The sequence below is a fragment of the Thermobia domestica genome, chromosome 7 (genome assembly GCF_964235325.1).
Source record: "Thermobia domestica chromosome 7, izTheDome1.hap1.1, whole genome shotgun sequence".
In the NCBI taxonomy this organism is placed as follows: domain Eukaryota; kingdom Metazoa; phylum Arthropoda; class Insecta; order Zygentoma; family Lepismatidae; genus Thermobia; species Thermobia domestica.
The window spans coordinates 57,575,219-57,590,205 of record NC_137460.1 but is presented as its reverse complement, the minus strand read 5'-3'; the positions used below and the strand labels follow the sequence as shown (position 1 = coordinate 57,590,205).

The window sequence follows — 14,987 nt, the reverse complement described above, 5'->3', positions numbered from 1 at the left end:
GCGATCAAAGCCTCACTACTTTATACCAGGGTTGTTTTGTTTAAAACAAATGATTAAAACGTGTTTTAAACAATTAATTTTGTTTAAAACATATTTTTATTTTATTTTATTTTTGTAAAAAAAAATGTCAGAGAAAGAAAATTATCAAAAAGTGCTCCCCATTCAGAAGACTATTTTCTTCCCTTGTGAATGTTTTGGTTTCTCGTGGCTTCAGCAGGTCAATGTGATTATCTTCAATTTATTCCCCGAAGGTTGGACTACTTGTAGAACTTATATTAAGAAATAAATAAAATAAAATTATAATGGAAACAAATTTTTGTGTTGTATTCAGAAAACAAACAAAAGGTTATTTGCTAAATTGCGCTTCTGAAATTAAAATAATGCAGACATTCGTTGATACAGTACGTGTTGGTTCTCAGTCTCCGTACAACTTGGAATCGTTTAACGTGAATTTTACGGGAAGAAAAAAAGGACATCATTTGGAGCAAATTTATTAAACTTAAGTTCCATCACATAAGAAAACGGCGATACGAGCTCGTTGCAAAACGTGTAAGAAAGAATGTTGGCTTAGTTTAAAAAATATAGAACCATTATGAAAAATGCAATGCTGTGAAAAAACTGGAAACCCAAACAAATGGAAAAGTGTTGATCAGAAAATTGTTTCTGATTATTCTAACGTCAGTGATGTGGCTGATAAACAACTGGAAACTTTAGGTAAGAATTAATTTTGTATCAACAATATCTTTTTCATTATATTATGAAAATTTTATTTCGTCTCTCTTCCCCTCCTGAGTTCTAAATTTTCTTAAAAACTTTACACCTTGGCATAGCTTGTATGAAGGTACCAGGCGTGAAAGCGCAAGGTATGGCAGTCGCCCGCGTAACTAACTATTAAAGCATGATACTTATTGTAACATCAGTGCCGAACGTCAGTGTCGGAGACAATTAGATCTCAATTTGTTCGTCTGTCTGTATGTATGCACCACGCTACAGGGCGCAGTTTTCGTCTTTTAACATTAAATTTTGAGGGTAGAGGCACGAGACGTCGGAATTTGCTGCAAAGATTTTGACTGCGATCCGTCGTAAAATCTCAAAATTAGTGGTTCGGATCCCACTTTAAACCAAAGCCCTGTCTCATATAGCCTTGCTACTAATACAAGACTGTAATCAATCAAACTAAACAAACTAATTTTATGCGATTCAAACAAACTTGGGTTGCAGGATAAATTTGACTCTAACTCAGATTTTATAAAATATTTTTAGATATGGAGCATTCAGAGCACAAGAGATCCAAATCCATTTGCAGAAAGGTTCACTTTTCTTCAGCAAACGTCGTGGGCCTTATGCAGAGTTGTTCTGACGAGTGATTAGTGTCGTACTAGTGTTCTACTAACATGTTTCCTGCAATAGTCATACCTTTAGTATGACGCTAAACATACATCAAAACGACTCTGCATAAGGCGGCGTATCTTTGTAGCCAAGGATACAAAATAAATGAAACAAAAGCACGTGAAAGTGTGTGGACTAGAGTTTCATAGGACAACCGCTAGACAAGTGCGTTAATGGTGATGGAAGAGAGCTAATTTCCTCCCTCCTTGCTCAAATTTAAGATATTAACGTTATATTGTGTATGCTGCAACGTGGGAATGATTAGCAAGTCAAGCTCCGAATGCCATAGTCAATGAAGCATAATTACGTTAAAAAGAAAAACTATGACAAGATGTAATCTAGAATTTTATATGATTGCCGCTACAGAAAGGCGTTTGTTTATAGGTCATCCGCCCCTACCCTAAATTTCAGATTTTGGGGGCAGTAATGCAGATTTAGAAACCTTTTGCTAAGCAAAATCAAATATTAAAAATTTTAAGTCCTTACACCGAATAAATATGGATTTTGATCAGTTATAATCCACTTCCATTGGCCGTAAAGAGCTATAGGCCTATATTGCTCTCTTGTATATTTTTTGGCCCAAGGATTCCAAATGTGGCTCTACTTTCGAGTTTCAGACCTGCTTAAAATTCTGGAAATTGGGCCTAACCAACTTTCCAGTTGTAATCATCCGTATGTTCTCTGTATTTATTCGGTGTAAGGACCTCAAACTATTTCTGTTGGACTTTGCTTATCAAAAGATTTCAAAAACTACCTTACTGATCCCAATATCTGAAATTCAGGGTGAGGATGGGGGCGGTTGCCCTTCTGTCCCACTGACGCCTGTCTAGCGGCTGTCATATGAAATTATCCCACGCCTGTTCGCATGATTTTAGTTAGATTTGTTTTAGACTCTTGACTGCGAAGATATTACGTTTTGAAATAGAATTCATTTGCTGAGCAAAATTGAACTTTATTGAAAATCAATTTGGATCAATTGTGCTCTGAACGCCTCAAATATTACTTGTTTTCAATAAATTATTGACTCAAAAAACAACCAATTACGTAGGCTTCCAGAGAATGTTCTGAAGTTAGCACAATATGAAGTGTGCTTCAAACATTACTTTCCGAGAATTTATTATTTTAAAATTTTTTTATTAGCATCAGTGTTCTGAAATAGTAATCAAATTTTACAACAAAAATCTCACCCGTCTCTACGAAACGCGAGCTTAGCCCTAAAGGCATAACTTTCAGAAGCGGTAACTACGAAATGACTTGCTTTAGGACTAAAATAACCGCACAACCGTATTTCTGGTACAATTCTAGCCTTAAAACATGTAACATGACTCCCTTTGCATTTGAAATTTCGAATACCAAGCAAAGATACCCGCCATGATGCTCGATAACACCATCTGATATGTCATACCACTTCCAAGTTTCATCATTCTCCCTCAACACACAAGGATGGTAAGGACTTTTGTTTTGCCATGTATATTGATAGATTGTGTGAACTCTCCATAGTGGGTAAATTTTAAAATCTACCTGAAAAGCTTATTACAAGCAAGAAAGTACTTATTAGAGTCACTGACAAGTGGGTGTAACAAAAGGGGGTCATGATATGAAATAAGTTGAGAATTACTGATCTAATCTGAAATATTCTGTACTCAACACAGTGTAGTCTTAACCAGGATAAAATAAATGAAAAGATTGGTTGCAAGAGCAAAAACGTCTTGTTAAATACATTACTACACGATTTTGAAATATGTTTAATGTTATGTTTTAAACTGTTCAAAATGTTTAAAACATGTATTTTTTCGTGTCTTTTAAAACATGTTTAAAACATTTTGAACTCCTTTTTCATGTTTTAAACACGTGTTTTGTTCTTTTTGTAAAAACTGTATTTTTTCCAACCCTGCTTTATACGCAAAATTATTTCAGAGTATTGAACTGAAAACCTATGAAAAGAAGTCCTGTTCTACCTTTCTTACTTAAACACAATTTAGTCTCTCACAATTGCTTTGTGGGGATCGCAAACTTCCTGTGGACATGATTTTGGGGATCATGAGTTTTCTGTCTGGAACCACGATTTGATTTTGGATATTCGGTTTATATCAGCATGTTCACTTTACGTTCGGACTATATTTCAGAAACGTAAATCACATGCTGTAATGAGAATATTAAGTAACCTCCGTATAATAATTTTAAAAACATGACAACTTAGCAAATCCCAATAGGTTAGAGTAAGACAAAAATGCCAACTTTGCATGAAATGAAGGTAAAACACTTTGGTCTCTATTGGCGAACATTTTTATATACTATACCTATGTTCATGCTATGTATTATTGTTTTTATTGTCGCCTCGTATTTTTCGTCCTGAATTTCAATAAAACTTAGCTTCTCCAAATGTATATACTTACTGAACTTATACTTACCAAGATAAGCTTACTTGAAAATATGAGATCTTTAACGTCCTACGGATTAATGATAATTAATGAATTATTCAGAAAGACTGGGTGGGATGAGAATGTGGAACAAAGCGGAAGAGCTCTGAGAAAATACACCGGCACGATGCTGTCCACCACAGACTCACTTGTCCTGAGATCGAACTAGACACACCTCGCATCACAAATGAGTGCTTTAAAACTAAGACAACAGCTACTTCCCCCATAGTCCGTTATTTGAGGTTGTTTTCTATGCTTAATTTCTGCAATACAGCTAAAATTAAACATAACTTTCTTACAAGGCTGTCTATATTCCTTATTATAAATTAACGAGAAATGTTACAGTTTCGGAAGTATAACATTTCTCGTGAATTTATAATAAGGAATATAGACAGCCTTGTAAGAAAGTTATGTTTAATTTATGTTTAAGATGGACACAAGGCCTTTTTATTAAAATAGCTAAAATTAATGTAAAAGCATTATAAACATACAAAATTGTCGAATTTTTCAACCCAGTGATTATGAGTTTCCGTCGAATTTTTCAAATCGAGTAACCTCTGTTGCCTCGTTGACTAGTTCACAACTTCACTACAAAGCAGGGTTTATCAAGTCACCTCACAGCATGACAATATTTGTCCCCTTACGGGTGTTGTTGCAATGACCATCGTTTTGGTTCTATCAGACTTCCACGTCTGCCCGAAAAAAATGCTTAGGTGGACTTCAGTTTTTTTTTTTTTTTTTTTTTTTTTTTTCAAAGAGCTTATGCATCATGCCCAGAGGACTTTAGTTTCCCCGATAGCATGAAGGCTTTAGAGCATCATTGGATTAAGTGTATTAGTGTTAAAGAAAATTATGCTGAAAAGTGAACACAATTTTCATGCGGTAAGGTATTCCGAGAACTTTGCAAATGATCCTTGTAATATAAATATTTCAATAACAACATATTATTAATAATGCAATTACATGTGACTACCTTTACGTACCTTCATCAAACGATAAAACAACTGTAAATGTGATTTCTATTGTGCGAAACAAGACACATTGGTGTCTTCCTTGTTTGTTGCTCCTTGTTACGGAGCACCATCTACCTCCAAGCAGAAACGGAAGTTATGAACAGAATTATAAAAGGGAAAATTACAACAACTGTTCACGGACCTTATCAGAATTTTAATATTAGTATGTTGATTAACAAATCTGAGCACGAACATGTCAATGATTTTATCAGTTTAGAAATATTCATGTTCCAAACTCCACGCAAAGGTACTAAAATTTTATTAACATAACTAATGCTATGTAATGTCACATTTCGCTTAATAATCTTTCATAATCTAAAGAAATGGCTACTGTAATTCACCAGAAATCAATGTACAAAAGAAAGTACTTTCTTTTATTGATATAAATATTACATAATAATAACAAATTGTATTACCTGCAATATGACTATATACATATACTTTCTTAGTAATACAATCAGATATAACAATTTTAACAAAAACTGCATTAAGAAACAGTTTACTGAAAGAAATATCGTTTCTATATTTAACATAGTTTATTCTGGTTTTTCTTTTTAACTAATTAAGGTCAAAAGCAATCTACCTACCATCTTTTTCCTGAAATATCCTATAGTCACATCAACAGGCAGCAAACATTTCTTCAATATCTTTTCCAGTGTCTTCCATCTTTATATAAAATGCTGCTGCCTGTAGATGTAAGCACAGAACAGGTGAATTGCACTAACAGGTTCCAATGCGTTTTACAAAATTTTTACTGCCTAGTGAATGAAATTTTGTCAAAAAAGGACAAGGCACTTTCTTGTTTTGTACTCAATGAATGTCGTTCCGGACAAGTTCTCAGCAACATTTTTTTTTTTTTTTATGTATGCGCATGTAATTTGTATTGACTTGTTCCAAATAATGTGATTTACTTGTATGTTCCTATATATATATATTATTCCAGCTACCTTTCAACTTTCAATTCCCTGTGGGAAAATTATTAAATAAAATGACTAAATGAAATTTTCGGAAGAATTCAGGCATTTAAAGAATTACGAGTACCTCTCACAAATAAATAAATTTGGACGAAAATTTATAGTGATAAGTGGAATGATGTACTATAGTTATGACATTATCATCAGACAAAACAATTTTAGTAAGTTCTTGCTTTAGGTTCGAGATTTATCAATGAACATCTCAATAATGATTGATCCAATTTTTTCTGGTGAGAGGCAATATTCAACATTAAGAGATCGTTCATTTTTATCGTCTTTTTTTTTTACTATAATGTTTTAATTTAACATTTTCATCTCTTTCTGAAGAAGTATGAAAGCTCAATCGAAAATATGAATTACGTATGAACTACACAATTCATGAAAGTCATAACTATTGTAATATTTGCAATCAAGAAATCAAATGACTCTCCTTCTGGGATATTTGATTAAGGAAATGCATAAAATTTAAGTTCATTAGGTTAAATGACACAATTTGACCACTTTCTCAGTCAATCCTTGTCCAACCACAGCAGAAGTTTATGGTACAAACCACGTGGTCCGAGAAGAGAGCATCGATCTCATCGACCTCGAGTGAGAGAGTGAGTGACTGTTCTGGAAACCGGACTGGGTGGCGTAGTGGTTAATGCATCGGCACGGTATGCCGAATGTTCTCGAAGTCCCGGCCCAGTCAGTCACTTTTTCACTGTTTGTGTGTTATAGAATTCGCACCTATAGAGCATCTGGTGTGTAAAAAATCGGTTGTTTCCTTCTATCATTAATATATTTCTTTCCTATTTGTGTTTTTATTTACTCAAAACTTATGGTGCGAAGTAAGAACCTGAGTTCGAAAGGACCTGAAATTGGTTTGTAAATGGATGAAATATCTGATGTGTTAATTAATCCTAGATTTAATGTTCCTTTTAATCATGCTTATATACGTGCTTTCTGTCATGTTAAGTTGTCTTCTTATTTATTGATATTTGAAGTTTTGTGTACTATCTTTTGTAAACGGTCAAAAAAGTTTTTGACATTCCTAGCGGCGATGAAGATGGGATTGAAATGTGCTCCAAAATGTTTTTCAAGCTCTTCGACAAAAAATGAAATAAATCATTCTACAGGAACGCACTAATTCAAGTAACGCAACGTAGATCTTAAGGTATATCAGATAATCATTCTGAATATATTACTACGTACTTGAGTGAATAATAATTGTTAAAACGTCTGACTTCGTTAAAGTGAATAAATAATCGCATTAAAACAAAAAAATAAATAAATAAACTTTCTCGGATATTTTCTATGTAGCTATAAACGTCTGACTTCGTTAAAATGAATGAATAATCGCATTAAAACAAAAAATAAATAAATAAATAAACTTGCTCGGATATTTTCTATGTAGCTATATAGATTATATAGATCGAAGATGATTATACCTGTGGTGCCAAGAAAAAGCGGATTGAGTCTATACATCAGAAAATTACTGAAATATAGAAAATGATCTCGAAAGTACTCATTTTGCTCTTGTGTATCATGCCGTTAAGTTTAAGCAGTTTATTATAGCAGCAAATTGTAATCACCACTGTAAATGATTTCCGATTTTTTTAAAATTTCATATGTAAGAAATTGCCATACATTATAATTTACTTATCGAGCGTATGAAACACATTGTAACATAACGGATTACTCAACAACTAATTAAGCCCACTTCACAATATGATGTTCACGTAATTTTATACAGTAAAATAATAGGCGTAACTTACACTGCACTAGAAACAAGAAATGATACCAGTATTGACAAAAAATAATTCCTAATATTTCTTAAATTACCATTGTTGATACAAAAATTAAGTGAATATCATAAGGTGAAAAAGGGCTTGAGCCATTGTGTGTTATGAGGAATAGTATACGAGTGTAACATTCGAAATACAGGAAGAAAAATTTGACTGAGGAACATTAACGAGTAAGTAATCCGTTATATGATTCCCATACACTCTATTACAATAACCCTCCCCCTTTTTTATTTATCGTTTTGCAGCAAAAATTCTATGTTTAACATGTTTGATTAAACTTAACTACATGGCAGAAGAGTAAGGTGTGTGTGTGTACATATATATATATATATATATATATATATATATATATATATATATATATATATATATATATATATATATATATATATATATATAAAAGATTGTTCTTTAAACGGTTTACTTTCTAACGAAAGAAGAAAAGGATAACTTCACAGTACTATGTCAGATTTGTATGCAATCACAATTTTGAACTACCCTTCTTCATACATAACACAATACTAACCTGGTGTGTTCTGTGATGATCAATATATATATATATACATATACAGTGGCGGATCCAAGGGGGCTATAGGGGCTGTAGCCCTCCACTTGACGCTCAGGTATACACTGGATAAAATGGGCTTCAATTCTGCTTTATACTGGATAAAACGGCAAAATAACGTTTAGCCCCTCCCTTGATCATATCCTGGATCCGCATATATATATATATATATATATATATATATATATATATATATATATATATATATATATATATATATATATATATATATATATATATATAGTGCGTCACAAAAAATAGCACCACTCAGAGCAACCGCAAGGGTTTCTTTATATTTACTATTTAAATAAGCCATTCCGTGACATACTGGTATCTACTTGGTGTTTCCAACAACCTTTAAGTTTGGGGAAGATCAGAGCAGTATTTTGCGTTACAGTAGTTCAGATGCTCTCCGTTTGGTGTCTCTGTACTCAATATGAATGTAGTTAAGACTTAAAATGCTTGTTTTGTTTGCTTTTCTGGAGTGGTGTAAAGTGAAAATTTTAATGAAAATTATGTATTATTGAATGATTATTTTGTTTACGTTCTAAACGCTTCACGTATATTATAAAAACGTTGAAGAATCTCATTATTCCCTAGAAACTCGATATATGAGAAAAGTTTGTGACACAAGCCTTTGTAAACAAAGACGAATTCTGACACTGCGAAGTGAGGGCTACTTAAATAGACAAATCGCCAAAATTCTAGATACACACCATACTATCTTTGGTAGAATAATACAGAAGCAAGGAGAACATGGTATGTCTTCTGAATGAGAACGGTGTAGCAGAAAATGAAAACAGCTGCAAGATTGGATCGAGCGGTTTTTTGCTTGGCTATATCAGGCAGAGCTTCCAGGGGCATGACATGCAGCAGTTATTTATTCTAATCCAGGTCATAACATAAGCTGGATGACTGGTGTCAAACGATTTAATGAAAAAGTGTTACATAAGGAAACTCTAAGAAGGAATCCACTTTTAATTGATAAACATGTAAACGCTAGAAGAGAGTTCGTGAGTAGGCACGGTGTATGGAGTGATGAACAGTGGTGGTACGTAATTTTCTTGGGTGAGAAGTTCATGATTGTTGGAAATGACACTGGAATGAAATTTTGGATAAGAAAAGAAGAAAATGTGAAGCCAAAGTACGTTTCCCAAAGAATGAAATTTGATGGAAGTGTCATGTTGTGCGGATGCTTTACTTCAAATGAGATGGGATGATTTAAAATCTGGAATAAACAAGTTAATGAGGCATATTACATTGACATTCTGAACCGGAAGTTACTACGACCATCTGTTGACTGTTTCTCAGGTCCTAATTTCAATTTATTTATTTTCCAAGACGACAATACGACGTGTCACAGAGCACGGAGTGTAGCGAACTGGTTTCAAAGTATGAATTTTCAAAGATTACAGTGGTTACCAAATTCTCCGGATATGAATCTTATATAGAATCTGTGGCATATGTCACAAAAAGGACATGGGAAGATATATCAGTCTATGAGACAAATCACTGAGGAACTGGTTCGAACCTGGCATCTCGAACTGGATATTACATTAAGTAAAACATTTGTGAACATCATATACCGTTGGTTTGCAGCATTAAGAGCTGCCCATGGCGGTGTAACAAAAGACTGAAGTGTCATAAAGATTGTGGTGTAATCAATTTTCTTTCTTCATTTACTTTCAATAATTTACCTACCGTTTAGCGATAACTTTGCACAAAGAGCGTGATAATAAAAAATTGCATTAAATTTAAAATCTGGGTTATAAGGTCCCTTGATGTTTTAATGTAATGTTCATATATGTACTACAGTAGCACAACATAAACATTAGAGAACTATTAAAAAGGGCTGGAATTAACAATAGTTTTTTTTTTTTTTCAAAGTGGTGCTATTTTTTGTGACAATATATATATATATATATATATATATATATATATATATATATATATATATATATATATATAGTGCTTACCGATATTTCAGGCAAAATTGTCAACTGTCTTTCTTCAAGATGGTTTCTAAACTTAAATTATGTTTGATATTTGAATAACTACATACTAAGGTACAGTATTTCAGTGGTAATGAATCAATAAGAATCTCTATAGAAATAACGGAAACACTCTACAGAAAGTGCCTTATATTTAACATTTCTACTGTAGTTCCTGTTAAAGCTTCTTAAGCCAATATAAATTAATACCCTTTGTTTACACGTTAACTTTACCAAATTTATGATGTTAAAAAATTGCTTTTTTTTTTGCCCACACTCTACTAGTAGAAAATTGTATCATACAATGTATAGTAGCTAGTCATAGTATGTATAGTATGTGACTAGCCAAAATCTAACGCAATTTAACCTTATAAACTATCTCGAATAAAAGCAAGCGATAATTTTGCCTGAAATATCGATGAACATTTAAGGAAAAATATTGATTATCGCAGGAACACTATGTAATATTTGATATATGTTCTTTACGTTGAATTAATTAATATATCCTATTTCAGTTACTTAGCACTGCATTTTTCTTTTTCGTAAGAAAATACTTCCTGAAACAGCTCCTATATAACTTACTTTCAGTAAATTTGGACTTAACCCGCGTTTCGTGGTACTACAGATTTATAGGAACACAAAAATATTATCACAGGTTTAAATGCATATCATTTGACTAGGAATGTTTTCTTTCTTCCTTATAAAAAAAAAAAAATAATAATAATAAAAAATAAAAACTATAGGTATGTTACCAACATTTCTGGAACGTAAACGAAAATGTTGGTCTGCTACATATTTACACATCGCTTTTCGTACTAGTAAAATGTTTAATATCTTTTTTCGAAACCCATAGTCTAAAATAAAACCAAACTGAAACCTGACTTTAGAAAAGTAAGGTTAATATCAAAATTATACCAGTACTAATATACAAAGTCTTCCGACTGTGTTTTAGAACCATACATTCCATTTAACATTCTCATTTAAACGAGGAACAAACGTGAATTTATGAAGGAAAAGTATGTTATACGTAAGTCTAAATAAAATTAATACGACAATATACGTATCAACAACATTATATGATATATAAAATGACTTCTGAAAACAAATAATTCAACAATAAAAATCTTATAAATATTTGTACAGCAAAATTATTCACTGCCAATAACGGAGAACTGCTAATACTAAGTGTTCGTCTGTGTATTTTACAAATCTCACATATTTCTTTGTTCTCTGAAACAAGAATGAAAACACACTTTGCATCCTATTACAATGAACTTAGATCTTACGATGTTCCTAATTACTGAACCTCTCCCAAGCCCCATTGTGGTTAATTTCGTTCCTTCCTTCGTCCAACATGACTAACCTTTCGTATTTATTCTTCTTTTTCAATCTTTGTACGACTGCCATCTGCAGTCCACTCATCTTCTTCATTGGTAATAACAAGTACTCGCTCTTCTTCGCTCAACCAATCAACACCGTTAATATTTTGTGGGTTCACATCCCAATCCTCGTCTTCATTTTCACAAGTGTGTGTTACAGTTTCGTATGGTTCATTTGAACGGTCTGTTTCTGAAGTCGTATCACTATCCATTTCACATTCACGATAAAATGGGTAAACTACCACAGGTTTCCCAGACACCACTTTTACTTCCCAGTTTGCAGACAATACAGACCTGTATAAAAATATATTAATAATAATAATAATAATAATAATAATAATAATAATAATAATAATTCACCTACAAAGTATTGAGCCTTTTGCGCATGAAATCACATTAATGTTTCAAATCTCAGGATATATGAGGCGCAGCGGGTAGGCTTAACGTCATTTGACAACTGTGTGTAACAAATGCTGGAATTCTTATAATCAGTGCACTGTGAAGGCGTGTGAATTTTTCACAAAACTGCGCTATAATTTACAATTTTATTTCGATAAAGGTGCAAGTACTACACAGGCCCGTGAAAACGTTTGTGCTGTCTACGGACAAGATATGTTATCAAAAGCAACAACCAAAAGATGGTTCAGTCGCTTTCGTGCTGGAAATTTCGATGTCCAATATGCTCCTTGCAGCACGTTGACACCCTGAAAGACACAGCGCGCAACACTACCTTTGATGAGTGAAAATTGATATTCAACGCATTAACCCCTTCAGTGCGTAATTTTCAGATGCAAACCGCTGTAAAAAGTGTAGTTTTTTTGAGAACTTTGGATGTTGATTCTAAATCTGTTTCAAAATCCCTTACATCAAAATCACTAATTGATAACTCTTCCTCGATGTCAGCATCGTTGAAATATCGTTTTGAAGCCATTACTGTACTGTCTGCTCTCAAACAAAACAAAGAATGAAAACTATATTTGACGAAGCCCAAACTCTATTTTAATTTCTTTCTTTTTTCGTCTTCTTCTTTTAATTAAGCAACAACTGAAACCAGCTGAGCGCAAACTCGCTAAATATTGTCGGGATAACATTACTCATACTATGGGCAAGTATATTCGCCATACGCAATACAAAATAGCCAAAGCAAAATGAAAGCGTATATATACGCCACCCACACTGAAGGAGTTAATGATGATGAGGTTGCGTGTAGCCTCTTTCAGTATGCCAATGTGCTCGCGGAACGCTGAAGGCATGACATCGAGTGATGGAAACTACTTATAAGCATATAGACATTTCATTATATGATACTGAAATACGCATATTTGAGTCGGACAATATATATGTAAATTTGATTACTCAGTAAAATGATCGCGAGTCTTGATGTTATTAGATGTTCTTAGGTATTTAAAACTTTTGCTCTTTCTCCGAAACTGATATCAGCTAATTTGCATTGACAAGCGTGAAATTCAAACGTATCTGACACCCGGAATCCTTGGTTCGATCCTAGCTTGCGTCAAGTGTGTTTTGTGATGTACAAGCATCACGGGTTCTTCCTTCTATTTTCGTCATTCCACCATTATCAGCCATCACTGTTCCCTTAGCATCGGTGCATAATCGTAGGTCATTAAAAAAATGATTTAAGCCTTTTTATTTAATACCAAAAAAAAAAAAAAAAAAGAAAAAGAAAAAGAAAAGAAAACTAGGATCAACGTAGAAATTATAGTATCGGTAACGACTCGGAGTTTATTAGATTAGTTTTAAAAAATAACGAAAAATAGTCCAAACGCTTTACTAAACAATAATACTATACGTATAGCCAACAAGAATGACTTGATTACTGAGTGAATTAGAATTATAGCTAAGTATACTGTGACAAATAGTTACATAATCACATACGGAAAGCAACAGCTACAAATGATTCATTCTCAAACAGACATCATACGTAAAGTATACATATATATTTACTAACAATGTAAAATTCTTAGATATGTATCTTGATGACAACTTTTCATGGCAAGAACACCAACTTCAGTTCAGTAAAAGATTATTTTTTAAAAAATGTAGGACACTGTAATTGGATCCGCATATTACCGCGTGTATGATAGTATAGTTCCTACATTACCGTACTAATCTATGATTGTACAGTTCCTACATTGATTTCTCTTTCCCATAAAAGTCAATAGAAGAACGAAAATATTATACCTTTAATGCAATGTATTCAATAAAAGCAATCAACTTGGTATGATATAAGCGGTGTTCATAGGTAGTATGAGCTTAATAAGAAAAAAAACTAATGAAAGAACTAGACTGAGAAACATCAAGGAAAGAATGAATCAAAGAAATAAATAACAGAAGAAAGAATTAAAGAAATAGCAAAAGAATTAAAGAAAGAAAAAGGCGAATGAACCAATAAGAGATAAAATCACAACGAAAAAAACAACCAAAGAAAGCAGCATCAAAAGAAAGAATAAAACTGAAATAAATAAATAAGGGAAGAAAGAAAGAATAAATGAATGAATGAAAGGAACAAACTAAGTGACTGACTGAATGAAGAGGAATAACTTAAGGAATACAATTCTGGTTGTACTTACCTTAATTTTTCTAACGAATCACAAGTCTTTTTAATATGTGCATACACAACTTCTAATGGGATCTGAATTTCATCAGCATCATATGAGTCTGATGTCCCATAACGTCGTATCCAATATTCTGCTTCTTCCGATATTTTCTCTTCTTCTGTTCTTGTGTCCTCTTTATACGGAAATTCGTAACTTCTCACGAGTTTATAAACATGCGGACACCCTGTATCACTTTCTGGTGCATTCACACAGCACAAATTCGAGTTCAAGTTCGAGCTAGTCACATCACTGGTTGAATTAATGCACTTTGTCATGCCATGTTCAACGTCTGTTTCAGACTTGGTAAACACAGCCATTTGTGAGCAACAACCATAGGACTCAGTTCCCGGTGGGCCTTCTGCTATCCCTTGGAAGGTAACCTGATACTGCGGATATCTCAACGCAATATTATTTCCCCTAAAGATACGAAAATAATAATATAGATTAATATGTAACATCATTAAAAATATAACAAAATGAGCGGAAGTGTGATTACTGTCGTTAGTTATCATATTGCTTATTATTATAATCAGGGGTGTAGTGGAGCCGGAGCGATGAGAAGTGACGCTCCGGAGCAGCTTTTTAAGGAGGAGCGACTATCCGGAATGAAATAAGGAAAAGTACTTCCATTTTTTTTAACTTCAGGGAAGTAAAAATAAATAAATAAAAACGTACTTTTAACTTACAGCAGAAGTGTTGAAAGTAATGTTTTAAATGTTTTGTTACTTTCATTTTGTTCCAATCCACTAAACTGATTGTCTACCCTCCTTCACTTCCCTATCTTCTGCAAAAAACAGTCATTTACTCCTTTCCCTTATCGGAAAGAAGAAAGGGTTTTCTTCCATGAAAAA

The 14,987-nt window shown here is 33.1% G+C and overlaps 1 protein-coding gene across 2 annotated transcripts in view; it reads right to left on the bottom strand.

Annotated features, from left to right (window-relative positions):
* Positions 1-5,175: 5,175 nt before the first annotated feature.
* The window catches only part of Hen1 (Hen1 methyltransferase), a 39,922-nt gene continuing 30,110 nt past the window's right edge, over positions 5,176-14,987 (bottom strand). For both annotated transcript variants that reach the window (XM_081764722.1, XM_081764721.1), the window contains exons 5-6: positions 14,110-14,553; positions 5,176-11,812 (exon numbers count right to left, since the gene is read on the bottom strand). In XM_081764722.1, the coding sequence (XP_081620848.1) occupies positions 11,512-11,812; positions 14,110-14,553 (745 nt within the window). In that variant the 3' untranslated portion in view covers positions 5,176-11,511. The remainder of the gene's footprint in view (positions 11,813-14,109; positions 14,554-14,987) is intronic.